Consider the following 27,449-nt stretch of genomic DNA (forward strand, 5'->3'; position numbering starts at 1 on the left):
CGGGCAGGTCGCAATCGCCGCTGTCTTGTCAATTTGGGGACGCACCTGCCCGTGGCCCAAGTGGAACCCCAGATACCGTACCTCCAGCCGTCCAATCGCGCACTTCTTCGGGTTCGCTAACCCGCTCGGCGCAGCGATCTCAGAACTGCCCTCAGATGTTACATATGCCGCTGCCAATCATTGCTGTAAATGATGATGTCATCTAAATAGGCAGCGGCGTAAGCTGAATGCGGCCTGAGGATTCGGTCCATGAGACGCTGAAACGTAGCCGGGGCTCCAAACAAACCAAACGGAAGTGTCACAAATTGGTGTAATCCAAACGGTGTGGAGAAGGCGGTTTTCTCATGGGAAATTGGTGTCAAAGGGATCTGCCAATAACCCTTCGTCAAATCCAATGTCGAATAAAAACGAGCAGTGCCCAACCGATCGAGCAACTCATCCACGCGAGGCATTGGATTGGATTCGCATCAAATTTAGACACCGCGTTGACTTTCCTGTAATCCACACAGAATCGCACAGACCCGTCGCTCTTAGGCACTAGAACAACTGGGCTGGACCAATCGCTGTGGGATTCTCAAGCAGCGTTTGTTGGTGGTTCTGATGTAGGCTGGCGAGTGCTTGGAGGATCTCCGCCAACTGGGAGGACTCTACGGGACGACCACCATCCATCTTCGACCCAAATTTCAATCCCGGGTTTTGGCACCAGTGTAAAAGATGAAGCGAGGAGCAGTTTTTCCTTCTTCAGGTCAGGCTTTATTTTCCCCTCTTGGCGACACCAATTTACAGTTTACCTTCACACACTAACCTAACACACACAGCTTTCATAAACAAACTTTTACTACTAGAAAAATCTTTGCTCGGCTCTGTCGTATCCAGTCTCTCTCTCGACTGAGTGTTGTGTCGCTCTATTTATGCCGCCCTCCCTGTGCTCACTGAAATTAGAGACAGGTGTTAGACATAATTTAGCTCAGGTGTAAGCGCCCTTACCGCTTTCTCTCTCCGGAGAGATGCTTGACCACGCCCCCGCTGCCACAATATATATTCTAGAGTAAATCTTATGGACTGAATTAAATGTATAGTTCCTACCAGATGGGTTAAAAAGTCTCCAAATATCTGTAAGACCAAGATTTTTACACATCCTGTGAAGTGTCAATGTTGCTCTAGGTGGCTTGCACACTTTTGCTTCACTATGATCAAGGACTGAGTCCATCAAAAGACTAAAGTCTCCTCCCAATATTAATATCTTTACTCTGAGACATTTGAATTGTAGATGTTTACTTATCAGTGTAATGACTCCCCTGCTCTTACTTGGGCCAGCACTCAAAAAAAAAAAAAAAATGCCCACCCCATATCTTTCCAAATTTTTCTGCATCCTGAGGAGAAAGGTGCATTTCTTGAAGAAACATTATCATATTTCTTATGCTTTAGAAGAGAAATTACCTTCCTTCTTTTTATGGGGTTCCCCAACCAATTCACATTCCATGTGGGAGAGACAATCCACTCAACATTTGACATTTTGACATATTAGAAAAATAGATTGTGTGTCAAAAACAAGATTATAAAGACCACATTCCAACATTGGTGCGACCATTAAAACCCAAACATTCCCCGGAACAAAACAAACAGAAAAAAAAAAATATGTGCGCATTAACCCTGTGCATGACAGAGCCAACTGGCATCGATCCCTCCAAACTCAAACAGTCCAGGTACGCCTACGAGGACCCCCGTGACAACTTTGCCATTGGATTTCTCAAGTCCAGTGTTTCAATACAAATTTTGTGAGACAGAATTTCACAGCAAAAGATAATCTATTAATCAAACTCCATCCAATAGGCGGCACAAACTCAGAGCGTGTAGATTCATCCACAAAACTGTCCCGAAGGTGTGCCACTCTGCAAAATAAACTCCAGCCGCTGGGCGGAACCAGCACAAAAAAATGCTCAAGTTTCCTCAAAAAGTCTAGTGAATGATCAGTGAGCCAGTCCATTCTGCTGCAATGTTAGTATCACAAAATGACTTACTCCACTGACTTTATGAAGGAAATCATTTGCTGTGGGCATGTGAATGTTTTACGGCCCTCCTTAGCATCTACTCTCAATTTGGCTTGGAATATCAGTGCAAAAGTGACTTTCCATTGATGTAAAAGTTTCTTGCATTCCTTGAATCGATCACTTTTCTCTCTTGTCAAATTCGCAAAGTCTGGGAACAAGAAAATGCTGTGGTTTTTCCAAGATAGCCTTCCTTTACTCCTCATCTTGCGTAACACAAGATCTTTATCGGATGATCTCAGAAATTTGGCCAGAATTGATCGGGGCCTGTCTCCCTCCGCGGATCTCTGTGCCGGAACCCTGTGAGCTCGCTCAATTTACAGCTTATGGCCTGCTATGTCAAGCAGCTTTGGAAGGAGGCCATCCAGGAATTTCACCATATCCCGACCCTCTTCGGTTACAGGAATTCCGACAATACAGATGTTATTCCGCCAGCTACGGTTCTCCATGTCCTCCAACTTCTCCCAGAATCCACCTTGGTTGCTAGCGGATTAGCAGATAATTCCCTCTCCGATGACTCCAGTTAATTGATCTGTAACTCGACATCCCCCACTCTTGTAACAATCTCAGAGAACTTCACCTACATGGCAATGATCGATCGACGGATCACAGCCAGATCCTCAAGTCAGCAATGACCTTCGTCAGTATTGCCGACATGCCCAGCAACTCTCGCCGCATTTCCCACATAATAATAATTATAAAGTCCCTGATTCGAGTCCCGACTCACCCAGGACCTTTCTGTGCGGAGTTTGCATGTTCTCCCCTTGTTTGCGTGGGTTTCCTCCAGGTGCTCCAGTCCAAAAACATGCAGGTTAAGTGAATTGGAAATTATGAATTGCCCGTAGGTGAGAGTGTGAATGTGTATATGTGTGTGTGTTAGCTCTGTGATGGACTGGCTTCCTGTCCAGGGTGTTTCCATGCCTTCGGCCCAAGATAGCTGGGATAGGCTCCAGCTCTACCTGTGACCCTACATAGGACGACTACTACTAATAGTACTACTACTAATAATAATAATAATAATGTAGCACCATTTGAGAGCTCAAGGATACTTAATATTCTCAAATTTAAAAAAGTTTAATGGATTAAATACAAGAAAGAGTATTACATGAGCAAGGTTATTCTGAATAGATGTACACACTATGGAGCATTTAAACCTTTATGGGGCATTTTGATTTTTTTTTTTTTTTTTTAACCAGATAAGTCTTAACCAGATAATTACCTCAATCGCTGATGTAGATCTAAAAGTGGTCAACTTTAATAGATGGATAGATGAGCTCCACTGTGAAATAATCACTTCAGGTCAGGAATTTAACATCGTGCTCAGGTTGGTGTAGAAATGAATACATTGACATCATTATGTGTGAATTGTGTGATACATTAACAGACGTTTCAAGAAGTGGAAAATGTATATGATGTAGTATCTTAGTTAAAATGTTACTCCTGACAAGCTCCAGACGTGCACAATAAATGGAGAAATTCCTATTATCCGGATGAATTCGTTATTCATTTTGAAGTTAGTTTTCATACTTTTCCGAATATTGTATTCGGATTCGGGCACATCGCTAATTCGGGCGCTGCTTAGGCTACATGTTACTTGAGCTCTATTACAGCTTTAATTTAAGGTGAGGGAATCAAAAGATTAACAATTGAATTCAAACATTATTTCAGCACACTCCAGTGGCTACTTTTATGTGGACATCAGAAAGCCGTTTAGTGCAAGAAAGTTGCTTAAGTTTAAAAATTGGCGCATGTGTTTACATGAGCTGTATTAGCGGCATACTCTTTACTTCTGTATACATGCTGATTGGTCAGTAAGCAGCTTTCTCCACTGCAATGTAATTTTTCCACATCGTTTGTATGAATAACAAACATGGGATCTGAAGAAGACTTCACTATTTTATTCTCTGTTTATTTGCTTTAATTCTAGATATTCCAGAATTGTTGCTGTGTTTGTCGTCTTCACTTTATATCGCAACTTGCAGCAGAATAGTGTAATGTTGGGGCAGGCAGAGCAGGAACAGATGATGTGTAGAACCCAAGTGCAGTTTTATTTACAAAGTGCAATAAATCCCAAAAATTTGAATCCATAACAAAACAAACTATGATGAGAACTAAACTTGACTTGACTAACCATGAACTAGAAATAACACCAACATTACACACACAATACCTGACAAAGAACAAAGGCAAACAAAAGGGTTTAAATACACAGACTGGGGTTACAAAATAGCCAATCACAAGACTGAACAAATAACACAATGACCAATGACAGAGCTGATCTGATAACATAGCGACCAGCAACAGTACTGAACTGATAACAAGATAACCTAACCCTAATAAATGAAAGACCAATAAGAATAAGACACATGAAACATGAGGGAAACAGGAAACCACATGACTAAGACACATGACCAGATCAGGAAGTAAACTAATTTCAAAATTAAAGACGTGAAGGCAAAAACGTAATTCAAAACATGAACAAAAACAGAAATAAATGTGACCGATCTCCCCCTCTATGGGCAGCTCCCGATGCCCAACATCAAACAACAAAACAGGAGCTCAATAGGGAGCTGGGTTGGGGGGGGGCCTTTGGGAACCAGACAGGGCTGCAGACCATTGTTGGGCCACATGTATTCAGATAGAAGACAAAGGCAGGCCTAACACACTCGTAAAAACATAACTCAAGCCCCCACCTTCTAAATCGTAAATCTTACTGATAAAAATCGTGCCAAAATCAAACAAAGGGAGTCCAAAACAGATTACAAATCCATGAAGCCTTGCTCACTAAAGGATTGAACTCTCAACTCCTATTGGATGAGGCACACAACAGAACGTCCCTCAAACATGACATCATCAGGAGTTGAAATACCTCTGAAATGCTTCCAGAATTCGCTTCCAGCGACTTCGTTCACCGAATATAGACGTAGCTTTTTGCTGCTCTTAGGTGCAACCTCGTGGCACAAGGAAGTAATGTCCGACTTGAAACTGTAGCCATACAATCTCCATCTCGCTGGACGAGTTGAGATTACTCTGTGTTCAACCAAACACTCTAACGGATCCGAAGGAGACCGCCGAGCAATTCGCATCTTCATCCGTTTGCCTACAGAAGTGAAGAGATTAAAGATTTCTCTTCCATCTTCAATCAAGTCGACATTTCTGAGTTCTCTGCCAGCCCACCGAGAATCAACAGCTGTACCGCCTGCCGACAATCAACAGCCGTACCGCCCGCCGACAGAGCGAGGAAATGGCCTCCCGTCATCACACGAGCCTCAAGGAACCGGGTCAAAGTTAAAGGATGGAGGAAAACACATTCTACCTGTGTCCTCCTGCGATTCAAGTAAGAGGTTTACGTCTGGGCAGAGATAGAATATTATAGTGTGTTATTCTTGTGTTTCAAGGTTTTTGCTTGTACAGTTTACGGACCGCCATGTCCGCTCATTATTAATACTCAGGGTATTAATTATCACAATTTTGTTTTGCTGTATTGTGCTCCAACCAAATTGGATTGTTGTGCAATTTCGCCATCACGGGTGAGACAGCAACTGAGTTCATCCATTAAAGAGTCAAATAACGCAGGACTGTTTACGAGCCATCCACCGCGTCTCTGAGCGATGAACTAAACAGCTGCTTTTTCTCCCACGATCGCAAAATCGGCTTTAGGGCTGTCACTTCTCTCTCTCTCTCGTACTAACCACACACACACACGCACACACACACACACGCAGGCACGCAACCCCTCACAAACATTCTGGCACACATTTTTGGCTCGTAGATAGCTTAAATGCTAAAGTCCATCTTTGTCCCTAAGCTATCGTACAAGTGGATATACGCAGTAACTGGTAGACGCCATCTCCGCCCCCATTTGCGGTCATATTCCCTGGCCGGAAGTCTCACGTGACATACTCTCCACGAGAGTCACGTCCGCTATTTTGTGTGCGTCCCTCCTTACACACACACTGTCACACACACCCTATGTGTTATAGAATTATTTTTATTTCCATATCTAATCATATCACTGTTTAGTTTGTAGTTGTAAGTCAGAAGTTTATTGACTGCATTGTATTAATTATTAATTGATATTACTGCATAAATAAACTTTGTTTATATTACAAAGAGAAGTGTTTTGGTTTGTTTTGCATACACCTGTGTCGTGCTGACGGGATGTCAGTGCTCGGATTCAAACCTTCATTCATTGTTTTTTTTCCCGAAAATCGATATTTTTCGGATGTCGATTTTCCTAAGAAAACAATCTAACATTGAGACTGTTTTACTATTTGGTTATTAGTCCCTGATTTCAGGGTGGTGCCCCATCAATGTTAATCTTTATTAATATTCTATTGATTTTTGATAATTGATAATTATCTTTGATGATTGTTGAATTTGATCAATAAGCTAGTGTTAATTTTAATTAATGTTTCATCGATGTTAACAATTAACAATTATCTTTGATAATTGTTGATTTTAAAGGATTAAAAAAGCTAACATTGATTCTCATCAATGTTCTATTGATTTTAATAATTAGTAATTATCTTTGATAATTATTAATTATTGCTAATAACCAAACTTGCTCCTAAACGTAGCACACTACAATATTGGAGCCCCATATGAGGTTTTAATGAGTTAGATCCAATTAATTAATTTAAATATTAATTAATAACTACAGAAATAATTATTAGTTATTTCTGATAGTAACACTGATCTAAACAACCAGTAAAGCCCTACACCATGGAGGATCAGACAGGACTGGAGATCACAGGGGACCAGAGAACCAGGAGGCAGGGTTTGGCAGGGCAGGTCAGATGTGGCGATTTAGCATGGTGGGTCAAACGTGACGACTTGGCATGGCGGGTCAGACATGATGACTTGGCATGGTGGATCAGCTGTGGCAACAAGGAATGACGAGGCAGGCCTGACAACATGGCTTGATGATGTTTCAGACGCTATCTCTGGGATGGATGATGCTTCAGATGCTAGCTCTGGGACGGTTATGGCTTCAGATGCAGGCTCTGGGATGGAGGATGCTTCAGGCGCTGGCTCGTTGACCGTGGCAGCCGTGGGCGCTGGCTCGTTGACCATGATGCATCTGTGCGGGGCGAATGAAGCATGCTTTCACTTGACTGCCATTGCTGGGACAACACAGGCAAAACCTGCTTGATCCAGTCGGGCTTCAATCGATATCGGCTGGCAGAGAGCATAAAACCTATGTGACCCATTTGAATTCTATTGAGTACATTCTAGTATAAAACTCTATATGGAGAAAGTCAAAACTCTCAAACTGATATGCAGCCCCTATATTATCAACAGCACTGATGAGGTAAAGAGACAAATACACATCATCAGTTTTTAAAATGCACATTATCATTGTTCCTAAAAGTTTTTTTGTTTTTTTTTTTCTTTTCTTTGTACTGTAGTAACATTAACTGGTAACTTGCACAGATTCATACTAAACTATTAGACTTTATTTTTATTACAGCTGTGAAAGTTGTAGTGAAAGCTTTCTAAATGTGTTTAGGCTATTAGTATTTTTTTTTTTTTTAATGACAAATACTATAGTTTATTTTTTAGAAAAGATTGTCAACATTAACCTAACCACAGTAAAGAGCCATCCATCCTGCTAAACTAATATCATTCTCGTTCAAGAAAACAGTCATAACGAGTCAAAAAGTCAAACAAATGCATGCTAAATACAAAACATATCAAAAAAGTAATCAATCAATCAAATCAAATCAAATCACTTTATTGTCACACAGCCATATACACAAGTGCAATGGTGTGTGAAATTCTTGGGTGCAGTTCCGATCAACATAGCAGTCGTGAAAGTGATGAGACATATACCAATTTACAATAACATCAAATTAACACAGCACAATTTAAACATCTGATATACACATAATTACACTCAACAATATACAAATAATAACATACACTGTACAGTATACAATACGCACTATATAGATACACATTATTCAATAAAAATAAAAAATAAAAATATATAAAAAAGTATATATAGTAGTAAATATAGATTGTACAGTATTGTACTGTATTGACATTCAGGCTGTCGGTTGATAGTCAGTTGTTAAGAGAGAACATAATATAATAATAATAATATAATTTATGACAGTCCGGTGTGAGATATAAGAGTAAGGGTAATAAAGTAAGGGTAATAAAGTGCAGTGCCGATGTATTTTGATCGTGGGAGATCAAGAGTTCAGAAGTCTGATTGCTTGGGGGAAGAAGCTGTCATGAAGTCGGCTGGTGCGGGTCCTGATGCTGCGATATCGCCTGCCTGATGGTAGCAGTGAGAACAGCCCATGGCTCAGGTGGCTGGAGTCTCTGATGATCCTCCGAGCTTTTTTCACACACCGCCTTGTATATATTTCCTGGAGGGAGGGAAGCTCACCTCCGATGATGTGTCTGGCAGTTCGCACCACCCTTTGCAGTGCTTTGCGGTTGTGGGCAGTGCTATTGCCGTACCAGGCTGAGATGCAGCCAGTCAGGATGCTCTCTACAGTGCAGGTGTAGAACCGTGTGAGGATATGGCAGTTCATTCCAAACTTCCTCAGCCATCTCAAGAAGAAGAGGCGCTGATGAGCCTTCTTCACAATGGCTTCAGTGTGGATGGACCATGTGAGTTCCTCAGTGATGTGGACACCCAGGAACTTGAAGCTGCTGACTCTCTCCACTGGTGCTCCATTGATGGTGATGGGACTGTGTTCTCTGTCTTTTCTTCTGAAGTCCACCACAAGCTCCTTTGTCTTACTGACGTTGAGGGAGAGGTTGTGCTCCTGACAGCAGTGTGTCAGATTGTGCACCTCCTCTCTGTAGGCTGTTTCATCATTGTCAGTGATCAGACCTACCACCGTCGTGTCATCAGCAAACTTAATGATGGCATTGGAGCTGTGCGTTGCCACACAGTCATGTGTGTACAAGGAATACAGTAGTGGGCTGAGAACACAGCCCTGTGGGGCTCCAGTGTTGAGGGTCAGTGATGAGGAGATGTTGCTGCCTATTCTAACCACCTGGCGTCTGCTTGACAGGAAGTCCAGGATCCAGCTGCACAGCGAGCTGTTTAAGCCCAGAGCCCGGAGTTTCTCATCTAGCTTGGAAGGCACTATGGTGTTGATTGCTGAGCTATAGTCTACAAACAGCATTCTCACATAAGTGTTCTTTTTTTCCAGGTAGGAGAGAGCAGTGTGTATTGTAGATGCAATGGCATCATCAGTGGAGCGGTTGTTGCAGTAAGCAAACTGCAATGGGTCAAGAGAGAGAGGCAGCACAGAGCAGATGTAATCTCTGATTAGTCTCTCAAAGCATTTGCTGATGATGGGGGTCAGAGCAACAGGACGCCGGTCATTTAAGCAAATTATTTTTGATTGCTTTGGAACAGGCACAATGGTGGATGTTTTAAAGCATGTGGGAATACAGACAAAGAGAGGGAAAGGTTGAAAATGTCCGCAAAAACACCAGCTAGTTCGCGCACGCTCTGATGACGCGGCCCGGAATGCCGTCTGGGCACGCGGCTTTGCGGATATTTACCCGTCGGAAGGATCGGGTTACATCCGCTACAGAGACGGAGAGTGAACTAACCTCTGTAGCTTCGGCCACGAGAGCTCTCTCCGCGAGGGTGGTGTTATTTTCCTCAAAACGAGCATAAAAAGTATTTAGCTCATCCGGGAGAGAGGCAGCGGTGTTCATGGTGGAGTTTTTATTCCCTTTAAAGTCCGTGATGATGTTAATTCCCTGCCACATGCTTCTAGAGTTGGTGGTGTTAAACTGTCCTTCAGTCTTGCTCCTGTACTGATGTTTTGCGGTTCTGAGGGCATAACTGGCTTGTTTATGCTCCTCAGCGTTCCCGGAATTAAAAGCGGAGGTCCGCACATTAAGTGCCGCGCGAACATCGCTATTGATCCATGGTTTCTGATTCGGATAAATCCGTATTGTTCTGGTCGGAACCACATCCTCTGCGCACTTTCTGATGAAACACATTACGCTATCAGCGTAAAGCTTGATGTCGTCATCAGAGGCGGACCGGAACATCTCCCAGTCCGTGTGATCAAAACAGTCTTGTAGCGTAGAATCTGATTGGTCCGACCAGCACTGGATCGTTCTGAGGGTGGGTGCTTCCTGTTTCAATTTCTGCCTGTAAGCGGGCAGAAGCAGAATGGAAGAGTGGTCCGATTTGCCAAATGGTGGGCGGGGGAGGGATTTGTAGCCATCCCGGAAGGGAGAGTAGCAATGGTCCAAAACCCGGTTCCCTCATGTGTTGAAACTAATGTGCTGGTGGTATTTTGGTGCGACTGATTTTAAACTGGCTTTATTAAAGTCCCCGGTCACAATGAACGCGGCCTCAGGGTGCGCGGTTTCCTGCTCACTTATACTCCCATACAGTTCCTTGATTGCCCGGTCTGTGTCGGCTTGTGGCGGGATGTACACAGCAGTGATAATGACCGCTGTGAATTCCCTCAGTAGCCAGAATGGTCGACACAGAAGCATGAGAAATTCCAGATCAGGAGAGCAGAAAGACTTGATAGAATGTACGTTCCTCTGATCACACCAGGATTTGTTGATCATAAAACATACACCACCACCTCTACTTTTACCTGAGAGGTCTTTCGCTCTGTCTGCTTGGTGCACGGAGAACACCGCGGGTTCAATGGCTGAGTCTGGAATCTCCGCAGACATCCAAGCTTTCGTAAGGCAGATAATGCAGCAGTCCCTCATGTCTCGTTGGAAAGAGATCCGCGCTTTCAGCTCGCAGAGCTTGTTATCCAGAGACTGAACATTTGCCAGTAGAATAGTGGGTAGCGGGGGTGGATTTGCGGGGCGTCTTACTCTGATGAGAACGCCGGCTCTGTTTCCCCTTTTCCTCCTGCGTTTCCGCGGCCGTGCTGCCCAGACAAAGGGCTCCGCTTGCGTGTTTGTAAACAGCGGGTCGGCATTGAGGAATTTGAAGTCCGGTTTACGGTGTGAAATTGCTGAACCAATGTCTAAAAGTGTTTGTCTGTCGTAGACAATAAGGCAGACAACATCCAATACAAAAAACATAAGAATTATGAACAAAACAAGCAAAACATTACTATGTTGTGTCGGAGCTCGCAACGCAGCAGCCATACTCAGCGCCATCTTGAGTCCAAAAAAGATGGCAAGTATTCCACTACAGTTACAATTTATATCATTGATAATTAGAATACAGTTACATTCAAAAAGTATTTGGATTTCTGAAGAGATTACTTTGAATTTATTGTCATTTGTTTCATTTAATATTTAGTCCTTTCAGATGGAAAACATTTATACATATAAATGATGCGATCCAAAGTGCATTTGAACAGCGGTGAAACACTTTCTTATGATGTGTTACATTCATACGAGCAGACAGAGAAGTAAGTTTGATGTAAGTTTGGAGCAGAAGAAATAGAAATAAAACTTGTGTAAACTGTCAGCTTTACACTAAGCTAAAATGCTATTTCTAGCCATTTTACATGCACGTTACCAGACACGATCATATTTTTTTATCAAGAAAATTCACGTTGGATCATAATTTCTTTTTTTCTAGTAAGATCTTTGATATTAGTGCAAAATTTTTATTCTTGATGATAATTTTTGTATTGTTTTCCTGTAAAAATATCATTAAAATAAAAAGATTGTTTTAAAAATCTTATTGATTGATCTTGTTTTAGAAACAACACTGGATAAGATATTTAGGTTTTTCAGAGAATGTATTTTTAACATGTATTCTTACTGTTATGACAGAGTTTTTATAGTCAAAACAAGTGAAAAAAATCTACCAGTGCTGAAGAAGTAATCTAAAGTATTTAGAATACATTACTGACCTTGAGTAATCTAACGGAATACATTACAAATGACATTTTACAGCATGTATTCTGTAATCTGTAGTGAAATACATTTCAAAAGTAACCCTCCCAACCCTGTATATATTAAAACTGGCTAGTGAAGGAGCAAACCTCACATTTATGGGCAGACTGTTCCAAAGTTTAGGTGCTGCAGCAGAGAAGGCCCGACCACCCTTAGTTTTACAGCGACAATGTGGGACAGTTAAGAGAAGCTGATTACTAGACCTAAGTGCTCTTTGGGGAGAGTAAGGAATCAGAAGGTCACTAATGTATTTTGGTGGGACACCAGACAAAGCCTTGTACACAAAAACAGCAATTTTAAAATTGATTCTAAACTTTACACGAAGCCAATGTAAAGTCGCTAAAATGGGAGAAATGTGATCCCTCTTTTTTGTTCTGGTAAGAAGTCTCGCTGCAGCATTTTGAACAATTTGCAGGCGAGAGATCGCCATTTGAGACAGGCCACAGTATAGGGAATTACAGTAGTCCAGGCATGATGTTATGAGAGTGTGGATTACAGTCTCCAAATCTTTCGGGGGTAGAAATTGTTTTAATTTTGCAACCAATCTCAGATGAAAGAAACTGCCCTTTAACACTGTACTGATTTGTTTCTCAAAATTTAGTGACGAATCAAATGTAACCCCAAGATTTCTTACATGAGGTTGAACACTGGCAGAATGAGAAACTAAATTAAAAACAGATGGAGACCTGGAGGGGCCTAAAATCAGAATTTCGCTTTTGCTTTCGTTTAATTGCAAAAAATTATTAGCCATCCAACATTTGATCTCCTCAAAACAGTCGCAAACCGCTTCCAAAGGATAACTACTGTCAGTTTTAGCTGGTAGATAAAATTGTGTATCGTCAGCATAGCAGTGGTAGGAGATCTTATATTTCTTAAAAATGGCACCCAAGTGGAGCATATAAAGTGAAAAGAGAAGAGGGCCTAAAATGGACCCTTGGGGCACACCGCATAATAGGGGAACCGACGAAGAAGAAAACTTCCCAATGCTCACTGAGAAGGTTCTATCTTTGAGGTAAGAGGCCAACCACTGCAGGGCAACACCCTGAATACCCACCACTTTTTCCAACCGATGTAACAGAATACTATGATCGATTGTATTGAATGCAGCGCTTCAATCCAACAAGACAAGCACCGCATACGAACCAGTATCGAGCACTTGCAACAGGTCATTGCTGACCTTCAACAGTGCGGTTTCCGTATTGTGCATTGATCTAAAATCCGAATGAAAAGTATCTAAAATATTGGACATACTGATTTAAGAACTCAACTGACGATACACAACTCTCTCTAAGAGCTTTGAAATAAAAGGCAATTTGGAGATAGGTCTGAAATTGCTAAGGATAGATGGGCCAAGATGGGGTTTCTTAAGCAGAGGGTGAACCACAGCATGTTTAAAACTAGCAGGTACAACTCCATTTGCTAGAGAACTGTTAATAATGGCTGTTACAGCCGGGCTCAAAGTTACAAACACTTGAAAATGGAATGTGTATATAATGACCTTGTGTGCTCATGAAAATGTCTAACAATAGCATTTGCAAAACGTATTTAACCTTAAACACAGTATCAGGAGAATAATTATTACATTTTCTGAAGAAGATGTGAATTGTGCTTGCCTAGCAAAACTAGGGTGTGCTGGGTAGTTGCTAAGGTGTTCTCAGCACGTTTTGCTATTGTGTGGTTACTAGGGTGTTCTGGGTGGTTGCTGTGGTTATGCAGTTGCCAAGGTGCTCTGCACAGTTTTAGCGCATTGCTACAGTATGTGATTGCTAGGCTGTTCTGGGTGATTGCCAGGTTGTTGCTATGCCGTTGCTAAGTTATTCTCTATGTTTTTAGAACATTGCCATGCAGTTTCTAGGGTGTTCTGGGTGGTTGCTTACAGGCCCAAATCAAAAGAGCCAACCCACTAGTCTTTATTCTGGTGACTAAATATGGATCAGGTCCCTCCTAAAATGTTCTAATTTGTTGTGAACTGCTTTCTTCATATCAATCATATGTCAAATCCACATACTGTATGTTTAACACATAACCAGAATAAATATGTTGTGGTTTGTGTGCAAGTCCTCTTGGGAAGTTTGTACTTAGGAGTTCAGAAGTCGTAATAGTGATGCAATGTTCATTCAAGTGATTTTAGTTGAAAATGATAGGCCCATTTTGCAATTTCCTATTTTTTTCTCTTTTGCAGTTTTTCTTTTTCTTTTTTTTCTTTTTTTTAGCATCAGTGCAACAAAATGAAATGCTTTTAATTTATGCTTTATCTATTATATTTTATTCTTGTGCCACAACATATATTGATGGTAAATATTGTTTTGTTACACAAGCCTGTCACCTTGTAAACCAGCTTTATTCTTCATGAATGGTACAAAAATGCATACAATCTAAACTGTACAGTCAAAATCCACAAGTAAAACAGAATTATCTCCATTACCAATTTGCTTGTTTCTTGCCATGATTCCTTTTTTTTTTTTTCTCTCAATTTGGAATGGCCAATTCCCAATGTGCTTTAAGTCCTCGTGGTCACATAGTGATTCGCCTCAGTCCGGGTGGCGGAGGATGAATCCCAGTTGCCTCCGCGTCTGAGATCGTCAACCCACGCATCTTATCACGTAGCTTGTTGAGCACGTTGCCATGGAGATAAAGTGCGTGTGGAGGCTTCATGCCACCCACCACGGCATCCATGCTCAATTCACCACATGCCCCACCAAGAACAAACCACATTATAGCGACCACGAGGAGGTTACCCCATGTGACTCTACCCTTCTTAGCAACTGGGCCAATTTGGTTGCTTAGGAGACCTGGCTGGAGTCACTCAGCACGCCCTGGGATTTGAACTAGTGAACTAGTGAACTCCAGGCATGGTAGCCAGCGTATTGTACCACTGAGCTACCCAGGCCCCACCATGATTCTTTAATTGACACGCCCTCAACTCGGAAACTGGGGCTCCAAGAAAATCCCATTGGTAATTATTGAATTATGGTGGCGTTCATTTGTGCTCATATAGTAAATACTATCATTCCGATTTGGCATAAACATGCCATTAAAGGAATATTCCGGTTTCAGTACAAGTTAAGCTCAATTAACAGCATTTGTGAATAATGTTGATTATCACAATTTATTTAGACTCATTTCTCCTTTTGTTTAAAAAAAGCAAAAATTTAGTTAACAATGAGACACTTACAGTGGAAGTCAATGGGGTCAATTTTTGGAGGGTTTAAAGGCAGAAATGTGAAGCTTATAATTTTATATATTATAAAATGTAAATTCATTCTTATGTTAAAACTTGTGTATTATTCAATCTGTAAAGTTGTTAAAATCTTAATTTTTACAGTAATTTTAGGGTTTTAGGGTTTGTTGATTACATCGTCATGGCAATGAAGTTGTAAAATTGTCTAACTTTCCATGGATGCGGTTAGTAAGTGATTTTATCACAGTAAATCATGTTAACACATTGTTTATGTCTTGTGTCTATACTTTTGAAACAGTGAGGTTTTTAATGTTTACAGATTATTGACCCCATTGACTTCCATTGTAAGTGTCTCACTGGAACACACATTTGTGCTTTTTTTTTATTTGTTTTTTGTTTTTCAAAGAAAAGGAGGGATGATAAATTAATTGTTGCATTAATCAATATTAAGCCACCAATGCTGTTGATTGAGCTTAACTTGTATTGAACTTGGAATATTCCTTTAATTTATATTGTTTACTCTGCTGTCTTGCACCAGATGAGTTGTACATTTACTCGCAGAATGAATTGGTCAGAGCAGTTCTTTAGTTAACTCCTCCTAAAACAGACTCCAACACAGCACCGCCACTCAACTAAGTTGCCATGAGTATAATTAGCTGTGCTGCAATTGATGTGATTTACGTGTACTTTTGATACTTAAGTACATTTAATATCAGTTACTTTATTACTTAACTTAAGTGTTTTTCTCAGGAGCTAATTTAACATTTTCCATGTAGGTACAGTATCTTTACTTGAGTATGACAAATGGATACTTTATACAACACTGGCTATCAGTGCTGAAACAGGATAAGGAAGATGAGTAAAATAAGGAATTGCACAATACAAAACATTGAGCACAGATTTTTGGGTATGTTTGGGCTGTTACCTGATTTGCATAATTATTTTATTGAATCAGTGGCAAAGCAGCACAGACAGGTCATGCAAATAAACTGTGCAATCAGTGGGTGCATTTCATTCATAGTGAACTTGCAGAGAGGTGACTGTGTTAAGCATTTGATCTCAATTAGGATTGTAAATGGTTGTAGAGTGATCATCCTTCTCTTTTCTCCATCTCAGAATGCTTCGAGAACACTTGGGTGAGCAGGAGGTTTCTATCTCACTGATGATAGATGCTGTTGAGGAGAGTGACCTGGGAAACTATTCCTGTTATGTGGAAAATGGCCACGGAAGAGGACAGGCCAATATACAACTGAGCAAGAGAGGTAACACCTCTTTTTGTTTTCAGAAAATCATGTAATTGATGATAAACGAAGCCTTGCTTTCTGTCCAGTGACGTGCTTTGCTTTGTTTTGCATGCCAGAATATTCAAATCCAGACCTATATTTTACCTAAGTTTGTCCATTTTCGAACTTTTTTTAAATTACATAATATGATATATCCTATTGTACAAGTAGTATAAAAACACAGCATTATTACAGCACCAAATACTTGCTAAATAACTCTTACAATACTTTATTATCTATAACTTCGAGTTAAGGTTAGCTATTATTAAAAAAAAAAAAAAATGGCAGTGCAATACTGCAGATATTGTCATCTTTTGTCTGATTAATTGCATATGTTCCTTATTTTGTAAGTCACTTTGGATAAAAGTGTTTGCTAAATGTAAATGGACACTTATCACATTGACTCATTGGCATTTAATGCCACACTTTAATGCATTGATTAAATTATCAGCGCGTAAAAAATCAACACGTTTTTTGTTAGGATTTTATTTGTACACATCAGATTTAAACTACAGGGTACATTATTTAGGTGTGTGTTAGGACTGCACGATATGGACAAAGTCATATTCCAATTATTTTGAAAAATATTGCGATTGTGATTTGTTTTGTGATAAACAAAAATAAAAAACCAAAAAAACTAGTAAGTGATTCCTTTTTACCAAAATTTGGTAATGTTTAGGCCATGTTCTACTGCCTATAAAAAGACTTGTGCTACTCTTTGAGGGTTCACACTTGAGATCTTTTAAAAAGAAACAAATACAAACCTTTTTTACTTCAGCCACAAATAAATTAATAAATAAAACTGTGAAATAGAGAGAAAGAACACTGTCTTTTTCAAATTGTACCTGTCCACTCTGTGCCTGTTTTGTCCATTTTGATACTGTGTCAGCCCACTATTCATCATCGTTATTTTTTTGGAACCCAGTCAACTTAAATATGTTATTGTAATATTATAATATTTTATTGATTATTATTATTTATTATACAAAACCTAATATATATTTTTGTAATGAACAGAGCATTGCTATGGATTCCAGTTAAACCAAAGAGTTCTAAACCATCAAGCTTTTATTTTGGCGAAATCGGCATGAAGTTTCTGTGTGTAGCTGAATTCACAACAGCTGTGTAATGTGCTCCTCATTTTAACATCTCCTCTAGGTGCCATGGGGTGTATTATTTTTATTTGTATATGAACATGAAGTGGCCAAACATATTTTGAATTATGCAAAAGTTAAAGTGAATCTGGAGTGCTTAAAACAGGGGTGCTTACACTTCTACTTTTTTTTTTTTTTTTTTGAGTAATCTTTTTATTAATATTTATTTTTTGTAATTAAAATTTGTATTGATTCAGAAGTACACAATAGAGAAAAAACACAACACATAAACATTGAATCAACATTTAACCCCCACTAATATCCCTCTCCAATCACCAACCCCACCATAACCCTTAAAATAATTTGTCTGCCAATCATGATACTGGTCAGAACCCAATTATTTACGTTTATCCCCCAAATTTATGACTTGGCAAAAGCTTCCCTGCTTTGTCCCCCGACTCAAAGTATGACTCTCTTGCCCTGAATAACCAAAACTCCACCTTCCGTGACAAAATAGCATTATATCTATATTTCAATCAGGTAAATTATCTGAGGCCATCAGACCACATTCGGCGCTTCAGCTCTGCCTCGGCACTTTTAATATTCCTTCCAACTCCATGAGTTCTCGTGCTTTGGATTTTTGATGAATGAGGCATACTGTATGATCCGACCCCTAAGACCCACCTGAAGTGCCTCCAAAACCACGCCCACAGAGGATACTGAGGACCAGTTGGTCTCCATATAAACATTGATTTCAGCTTTTAACATTTGTTGGAAATAAGGATTTCACAAAAGGGATACATTAAAGCACCAACTATATGATTTATTTTTCTCCATATGTAGCAACATCTCTAAACTCACCAGGGCGTGATCTGAGACTAAGATGTTTCCAGTTGAACAATCAACAACAGATGAAATGGATTTAGATATAAAAAAATCTATTCTGGAATAAATCTTATGGACTGATGAAAAAAACATATAGTCCCTACCAGATGGGTTTAAAAGTCTCCAAATATCTGTAAGACCAAGATTTTTACAAATCATGTGAAGCGTTGCTCTAGGGGGCTTACACACTTTTGCTTCACTATGATCACGGACTGAATCCATCAAAAGATTAAAGTCTCCTCCCAATATTATATCATAAGGGGTGCCAGCGGCTTGCAACATCCCTTCAAGATCTATAAAAAAAAAGCTCTGGTCATCAGCGTTAGGTGCGTAAATATTAGCCAAAATCAACCTTTGCCCCTGAATTTCTGCTAAAACAATAATGACTCTTCCTAATTTATCTTTAATCTGTTTGAGACATTTGAATTGTAGATGTTTACTTATCAATGATGTAATGACTCCCATGCTCTTACTTTAGCCAGCACTAAAGAAAACATGTCCACCCCATATCTTCCCACATTTTTCAGCTTCCTGCAGGTAAAGATGTGTTTCTTGAAGAAACACTATATCATATTTCTTACGTTTAAGAAAAGAAATAACCTTTTTTATGGGGTGCCCCAACCCATTCACATTCCACGTGGAGAGAGATACTCCACTCATATTAACATATTGATATATGTGAAAAATAGATTGTGTGTCAAAAATAAAATTATAAAGACCACATTCCCCATTGGTGCAACAATCAAACCCCGAACCTCCCCTGAACCAAACAAACAGAAAAAAGAAAAACGCGCATTAACCCTGCGCACAACAGCGCCAACCGGCGTACATCCTTCTAAACTCAAACAGCCCATGTACACCTACGAGAGCCCCCGCGACAACTTTGCCATCGGATTGCTCAAGTCCAGTGTTTCTATATAAATTTTGTGAGACAGAATTACATAACAGAAGAAAATCCATAAAACAAACTCCAGCCAATAGGCAGAATAAACATAAAGCACCTGTAGATTCATTCACAAAACTGTCCCGAAGGTGTGTTCCTCCACAAAACAAGCTCCAGCCACTAGCGGAACCAGCACAAAACAATAAAAAAATCCGTTCAGCTTCCTCGGACAGTCAAACGAATGTTCAGTGAGCCGGGTGTTGATGAGTGCAGCAGATGACCTAATCCTTCCAATGTCCTGCAAAAAAATACTCCACAAAACAAACTCCAGCCAATAGGAGGCATAAACACAAGGCACATGCAGATTCATCCACAACTGTGCCAAAGTAGTGTTAAACTCCAGCCGCTAGGCGGAACCAGCACAAAAAGAAACAAAACAGGCGCCCCGTTTCCTCAGACGGTCAAGTAAACGTTCAGGGAGTCAAGCTCACTTGGAAGCAACGTGAGAAACACACCATGCTTCCTCAGTCCATTGATTTTATGAAAGGCATCGCTTATTGTGGGCATGTAAATATTTTGTGGCCATTCTTAGTATCTATTCTCAATTTGGCCGGGAACATCAGTGCAAAAGTGACCCTCCGTCGATGCAAAAGTTCCCTATCTGTCACTCACTCGACGTTGGTGTCGATGTAGTGACACTAGGGGTCACTCTTGGGAGCCCGAGACACCTCTGGTCTTTGATAAAAGGCCAATGAAAATTGGCGAGTGGTATTTACATGCCACTCCCCCAAACATACGGGTATAAAAGGAGCTGGTATGCAACCACTCATTCAGATTTTCTCTTCGGAGCTGAAAGGTCATGCTCGCTAAGCTGAATACTACTGTTCATTCACCTGCTGGATCTGACGGCGCATTTCAGCGGCTTCTCCCTCCTCTGCACTGGTGCACTGCAGAGAACGCCCCTGGGCAGAAAAACTAGAGAGTATATTTTCTGAAAGAGCATTTTTCCCCTCTAAAAGAGTATATATTTCTCTAAAAGAGCGCACACACGGAACGTCTTTTTAAAGACGCGTCTTTTTATAGATGCTTTTCCGATTGTGTGTTATTCCTGGTTGTGCTCGTTATCTCTCGCCTTCTAACGGTCACGATCACTGTCTTTCGTGTCTGGGCACTGCTCATGCGGAGACAGCGTTCGTGGATGGTCATGTTCTCATTGCGAGAATATGTCCATGGCAACGTTGCGGTCGCGGCTCACCTTCGTAAGAAAGCGAGCCACCCCAGAGGCTCCTGCCTCGGTCCTTTTTACCCACGGGTTTGAGGCCAGCGCGGCTAGCACTGGGGGCGATTTGGGGACCCCAATGGGACCGCCTCCGCCGGGTATCCCCCCGCGGACCCCCCATTCCCCAGCACGCTCGTCTGCCCCGATCGGGCTTCCGGGTGAGTCCGCCGGCTCGTCTCACGGCGAGTTCGACCTCTTATTCGGAGCCCGCGAAAGTGATGAGCTCTCGAGCGCAGCATCGGAGAGCGGGCTCATCCAGTCGGAAGCCTCAGCTGGGCTCCTCCCTTCGGGGTCGATCGCCCAGTCACAGGTTGACGCGGAGATGACGATATGCTTTCCCGGACAGCCGCGAGCGTCGGTTAGAGTGGATTTCACTGCTCTTCCCTGAACCCTCGCGGCTCGGTGATTGGTTCCTGGGCTCGCGGCGCCGCTCAAAGCCACGCCCCGCCCGGTTCCTTTCTTCCCGGAAGTGCATGAAGAGCTGACAAGGTCGCGGGAGGCACTTTTTACTGCCCGGTCCCAATCTTTTCAGCTTCCCCGCTCTCACTACCCTTGATGGTGGGGCGGCCAAGGGTTATTCGGCAATCCCCCGGTGGATAAAGGTGCTCGCGGTGCACCTATGCCCACAGAGCGCCGCCACCTGGCGTGGGTGCCCAAAGCCCCCGTCCAAGGCCTGTAGGTTTACATCGTCTCTGACGGCCAAGGCCTATGGTGCCGCTGGACAAGCCGCCTCCGCCGTGCACGCCATGGCTCTCCTGCAAGTCCGCCAAGGCGCTAAAGGAACTGCACGAGGGTAGTTCCGCCCCGGGATTGATGCAGGAACTGCGCTCGGCGACCGACCTCGCTCTCTGAGCGACGGAGGTCACAGTGCGATCTCTCGGGCAGACGATGGCCACACTAGTGGTCCAGGAGCGCCACCTTTGGCTCAACCTGGTCGAGATGGGTGAGGCCGACAGGACACGATTCCTTGCTGCCCCCATTTCCCAGGCGGGCCTATTCGGCGACACCGTCGAGGACTTTGCCCAGCAGTTCTCGATGGTAGAGCAGTAGATGGATGCTAGCCGGCTTATCCTGCCCAGGCGCGGCTCAAGATCCCGCACCCCATCTACTCATCCCGCCCCTTCGGCCTGGCCCCGGTGTGGAGCCCACCGCAGGAAGCAGACGCCACCCGTCTCGCGGCCGCCCAGAACCCGTGAAAGACTTCAAAGCGCCCTTGAGACAGGCGACCCAGGGACAACGAAACCTGCTGCTCTGGAGCTGGTAAGCAGATCTTCATCTTTTTGTTACCTTTTGCATTTAATTGCGCTGCATGCCCAAGTGGCTGCAGTACTCAAGAGCTCAGCAAGAGTGGTTTCCTTGTTCCCTGGGTCACATATCCGGTGTGTATGGCTGGCATCACGACCACCGTCCACCACTCCATTTGGCAGGTTGGCGCTCCAGCGGCGGTCTCCCGCACTGAGCGCCCAGCTGTGGCACAAATCCACCCCTGATGTGACAGTCTCCACAGGTCACGAGGACAGGCCTCTTCCTCCCCCGTCCCAGGCTGTTCCGGGGGCGGTCACAAGGAGCCAGGTAAGTGCTTCGATGTCCTCGGACTCAGCACGGCCACGATGTGGTGTGGCACCTCGAGCTCCGCCCTGCCGCGAGGCTCCACCTGCCGGTACATCCGATGACGTTGTCCCTTTGGTCCCCCTTGCGCGGAACTTGGACGCATGGCTTGCGCTTTCCAGTCTGTCACGAGGGCTGGTCCGGACCGTCCGACTCGGCTGCGCGATTCACTTCGCTGGGCATCCGCCCAGGTCCAGCGGTGTCCACTTCACCTTGGTGAAAGACGGAAACGCTGCTACCTTGCGCGAAGATCGCTACCCTCCTACGGAAAGACGCGATAGAACCTGTCCCTCCAGCCGAGATGAAGAAAGGGTTTTACAGCCCCTACTTCATTGTACCGAAAAAAGGTGGTGGGTTGCGGCCAATCTTGGACCTGCGAGTACTGAACCGGGCTTTACACAGACTCCCGTTCAAGATGCTGACGCAAAGACGCATTCTAGCGAGCGTCCGGCATCAAGATTGGTTCGCGGCGGTAGACCCGAAGGATGCGTACTTTCACGTCTTGATCCTTCCTCGACACAGACCCTTCCTGCGGTTCGCGTTCGAGGGTCAGGCGTATCAGTACAAAGTCCTCCCTTTCGGCCTGTCCCTGTCTCCTCGCGTCTTTACGAAGATCGCAGAGGCTGCCCTTGCCCCGTTAAGGGAGGTGGGCATTCACATTCTCAACTATCTCGACGACTGGCTAATCTTAGCTCACTCTCGGGACGTGTTATGCGCACACAGGGACCTGGTGCTCTCACACCTCAGCCAACTAGGGCTTCGGGTCAACTGGGAAAAGAGCAAGCTCCTCCCGGTTCAGAGCATCTCTTTTCTCGGTTTGGAGTTGGACTCAGTCTCCTTGATGGCGCACCTTACGAGCGAGTGCGCCCAGTCAGTGCTGGCCTGTTTGAAGGCGTTCAAACAGAAAACAGCGGTTCCACTGAAACTTTTTCAGAGGCTCCTGGGGCATATGGCATCCTCGGCAGTGGCCACCCCGCTCGGGTTGATGCATATGAGGCCGCTTCAGCACTGGCTCCAGACTTTAGTCCTGAGATGGGCATGGCGCCACGGGACACACCGCGTGGCCATTACGTCGGTCTGTCACCGTCTTTTCAGCCCTTGGACCGACCTCTCGTTTCTACGAGCAGGTGTTCCCCTAGAACTGGTCTCCAGGCGCGTCGTGGCCACAACAGACACCTCCAAAACGGGCTGGGGCACTGTTGGCAATGGGCACGCAGCCACCGGCCTCTGGACGGGTCCGCGGCTGCGTTGGCACATCAACTGCCTTGAGTTACTGGCAGTTCTGCTCGCCCTGCGGAGGTTCCGGCCGTTGATCCAGGGCAAGCACGTGCTAGTTCAGACAGATAGCACAGCAGCGGTAGCATATGTCAACCGGCAAGGTGGTCTGCGCTTTCGCTGTATGTCATAACTCACCCGCCGTCTCCTCCAACAGAGTCAGCAGCACCAAGTTGCTGCAAGCCACTCACATCCCGGGCAACCTCAACACTTCGGCGGACACGCCGTCACAACAGGTTACCCTCAAGGGAGAGTGGAGACTCCACCTTCAGGTGGTCCAGCTGATTTGGAGTCGATTCGGTCAGGCACAGGTGCACCTGTTCGCCTCCCAAGAATCCTCCCCACTGCCCGCTCTGGTATGCCCTGACCAAGGCCTTCCTCGGCATAGATGCGCTGGCACACAGCTGGTCCCCTGGCATTCACAAATATGGAATCTCCATGTCTGGCCCCAGGACGGGATGCGGAAGACCTAAGCTGTCTCCCACCTGTGGTGGTAGACACGTTCACTCAGGCTAGGGCTCCCTCTACGAGGCGCCTGTATGCCTTTAAGTGGCGTCTTTTCGCTAAGTGGTGTTCTTCCTGTCAGGAAGACCCCCAGAGGTGCGCAGTCAGATCAGTGCTTTCCTTCCTGCAAGAGAGGTTGGAAGGGAGGCTGTCCCCTTCCACCTTGAAGGTGTACGTTGCTGCCATAGCAGCACACCACGACGCAGTCGACGGTAAGTCCTTAGGGAAGCATGATCTGATCATCAGGTTCCTAAGAGGCACCAGGAGGCTGAATCCTTCCAGGCCGTGCCTCGTTCCCTCATCGGACCTCTGTAGTTTTTCAGGGTCTACAGAGAGCCCCCTTTGAGCTTTGCAGTCAGCCGGGCTTAAGGCACTCTCCTTGAAGACTGCACTCCTGACTGCGCTCACTTCCATCAAGAGGGTAGGTGACCTGCAAGCGTTCTCTGTCAGCGAAACGTGCCTGGAGTTCGGTCCGGGCTATTCTCACGTGATCCTGAGACCCCCGACCGGGCTATGTGCCCAAGGTTCCCACCACTCCTTTTAGGGACCAGGTGGTGAACCTGCAAGCACTGCCCCAGGAGGAGGCAGACCCAGCCCTGTCATTGCTGTGTCCGGTGCATGCTTTATGCATCTATTTGGATCGCACGCAGAGCTTTAGAATCTCTGAGCAGCTCTTTGTCTGCTTTGGTGCACAGCGGAAAGGAAGTGCTGTCTCCAAGCAGAGGATTGTCCACTGGCTCATTGACGCCATAACTATGGCATATCTCGCCCAAAACATGCCGCCCCCGGTAGGGCTACGAGCCCATTCTACCCGTGGTGTAGCGGCTTCTTGGGCCCTGGCCAGAGGTGCCTCTCTAACAGACATTTGCAGAGCAGCGGGCTGGGCAACACCCAACACATTTGCAAGGTTCTACAACCTCCGGGTGGAACCGGTTTCATTCCAGGTAGTGGCACACAACACAAGCGGATAAGCCCGTGATAGCCGGCCCGGTGTATCACTTGCACATAGCGCCTTCCACCTCCTTTTGTGCTGAAGACGTGCGCTATTAATTCCCAGTAGTGTTCACAAAAGTTGTTCCCTGGTTGACTTCCTCCGAGCCCTGTGGCAGTCGAGTTTTCGGAGAGACTCGCTGCCGGCCCAGTATACGCGCTAAGAGCCCGGTTCTGGGGTAGGTGCTCCGCATGTGGCAGTTCCCTGTAAGGCTAACCCCATGCGATCTATATCTTCCGCTAGTTCGTTTCCCTGCTGGCAAACTGCGTCTTCCTTGGGCAGAGCCCCTCTGCCCCAGTCTCCATGTTGTAGTAACTCCTCCCCCATTGGGCAGGATCTACCTTGAAGGCTCTCCACATGGTTGGAAAGACCATGTGATGTATTCTTCCACTTAAATATCCCCCCCTCTCTTGGGGCAAGGTGTGGTCTCCGCGGTGTCCTCCCCTTGGGAGGGACACCCCCCGACTAGACCTGGCGGCCCAGTCGGATAATCCCCCTTCTTTTTTTAGGGAGTGGAAAAAGAGAAGGGGAAAGAGGCCACGACTGGGTTAAGCCTGTCTCTATCTTTGGGTAGTCGACTTGTCCCCAAAAAGGGCCATTCGACACTCATAACTGTGTTGGGGGAGGTTACGTGTCGACCTGGTGTGCTGGCTATGAGGCACACAGCAAGTCTGCCCACCACACACCGCCAGTTCACGTAACACAGTTCAGCCTTGTGGCATTTTGTATAGGGACCCCTAGTGTCACTACATCGACACCAACGTCGAGTGAGTGACAGATAGGGAACGTCATGGTTACTGGTGTAACCTCCGTTCCCTGATGGAGGGAACGAGACGTTGGTCCCTCCTGCCACAACGCTGAACTACCCGCTGAAATGGCCGGACCTTATATCGGCTCCTCAGCATAAAACCTGAATGAGTGGTTGCATACCAGCTCCTTTTATACCCGTGTGTTCGGGGGAGTGGCATGCAAATACCACTCGCCAATTTTCATTGACCTTTTATCAAAGACCAGAGGTGTCTCGGGCTCCCAAGAGTGACCCCTAGTGTCACTACATCGACACCAACATCTCGTTCCCTCCATCAGGGAACGGTGGTTACACCAGTAACCATGACGTTTCTTGAAGGAGTGTTATTCCACAAAACAGACTCCAGCCGCTAGGCGGAACCAACACAAAAAGAAACAAAAAGGCTCCCAGCTTCCTCAGACAGTCAAGTGAATGTTCAGTGAGTCAGGCCCACTCGGCTGTTACATGAAACTCACCAAATGGCTTACTCACCCCATTGTCTCTATGAAGGACAATGCTTGCTGGGGACATGTAAATATTTTGCGGCCATTCTTAGTATATATTCTCAATTTAGCTGGAAACATCAGTGCAAAAGTGACCTTCCATTGATGTAAGAGTTTCTTGCATTCCCTGAATCGATCATGTTTCTTTTGTCGAATTCGTAAAGTCTGGGAACAAGAAAATGTTGTGGTTCTTCCAAGAAAGACTACCTTTACTCCTCGCCTCACGTAACACGTGATCTTTATCGGATGATCTCAGAAATTTGGCCAGAATTGATTGGGGCCTGTCGTCTTCCGCGGATCTCCGAGCCGGCACTCTGTGAGTTTGCTTGATTTCCATCTTATGGCCTGTTATGTCGAACAGACTCGGGAAGAGCTCGTCTATGAATTTCACCATATCTCGGCCTTCTTCATTCTCAGGAATTCCAACAATTCTGACATTATTTCACCGATTACGATTCTCAAGGTCTTCCAACTTTTCCCAAACGCGTTCCAAATCTACTTTGGTCACTAGTGGGTTAGCAGCTAAATCCCTCTCCGATGACTCCAGATAATCTATCCGTTTCTCGACGTCCCCGATTCTTGTAACCAACTCAAAGAATTTCATCTCCATGGAAGTGATCGATCGACGTATTACCGCAAGATCCTACAAGTCCACCACGACCTTCGTCAGCATCACCGTCATGCAGGACAGTTGACATTGAATTTCTCCCACCGCATCGTCCAAATCAAGTCCCTGATCTGGGGCCTTGTCAGGGGTATCAGCTTGAGCACATCAGTGTCTTTTAATATCTCCAGTGTCTATAATATGTTTTTTGAATTCTTTGATGTATTGTCTTCATAGAACAGTTATGAAACAGAGTATCAAATCTCACCGGTTTAGGACACAAAAAGAATTAAAACTAGCAAAGTGCACAGAGCTCACAGTTCATATGTCCAACACTCGCATGGCGCCATGCGACTCCCGAATAAGATCTACTTTTTCATAATGTTATTATATCAAGATCTATCATGCACAATATATAAGCAGTGTTCCCACGATACCAAAATATCAGTAGATGGCAGTGGAATTTGATTACTCCCTATACCAATTTTGATACTTCAACAAATAATAATACTAATGCTAATTTGTCAATTATGTACAGTATACTGTTTCAAATTCTCAATTAATTATTCAAGACAAGTAAACAGTTTGTAATAAAATAAGAGCAAAGACACAAAATAAAAGCAATTAATAGAAACAAATGATAAACAATAG

At 44.1% G+C, this 27,449-nt stretch overlaps 1 protein-coding gene across 1 annotated transcript in view; it reads left to right on the forward strand.

Moving 5' to 3' along the window:
* Positions 1-27,449, forward strand: part of LOC127428129 (interleukin-1 receptor accessory protein-like 1-B) — a 456,537-nt gene that overhangs the window by 410,104 nt on the left and 18,984 nt on the right. Inside the window, exon 7 of the mRNA XM_051676232.1 lies at positions 16,219-16,364. Within this exon, the coding sequence (XP_051532192.1) occupies positions 16,219-16,364 (146 nt within the window). The remainder of the gene's footprint in view (positions 1-16,218; positions 16,365-27,449) is intronic.

The sequence above is a fragment of the Myxocyprinus asiaticus genome, chromosome 37 (genome assembly GCF_019703515.2).
Source record: "Myxocyprinus asiaticus isolate MX2 ecotype Aquarium Trade chromosome 37, UBuf_Myxa_2, whole genome shotgun sequence".
Taxonomy (NCBI): Eukaryota; Metazoa; Chordata; class Actinopteri; order Cypriniformes; family Catostomidae; genus Myxocyprinus; species Myxocyprinus asiaticus.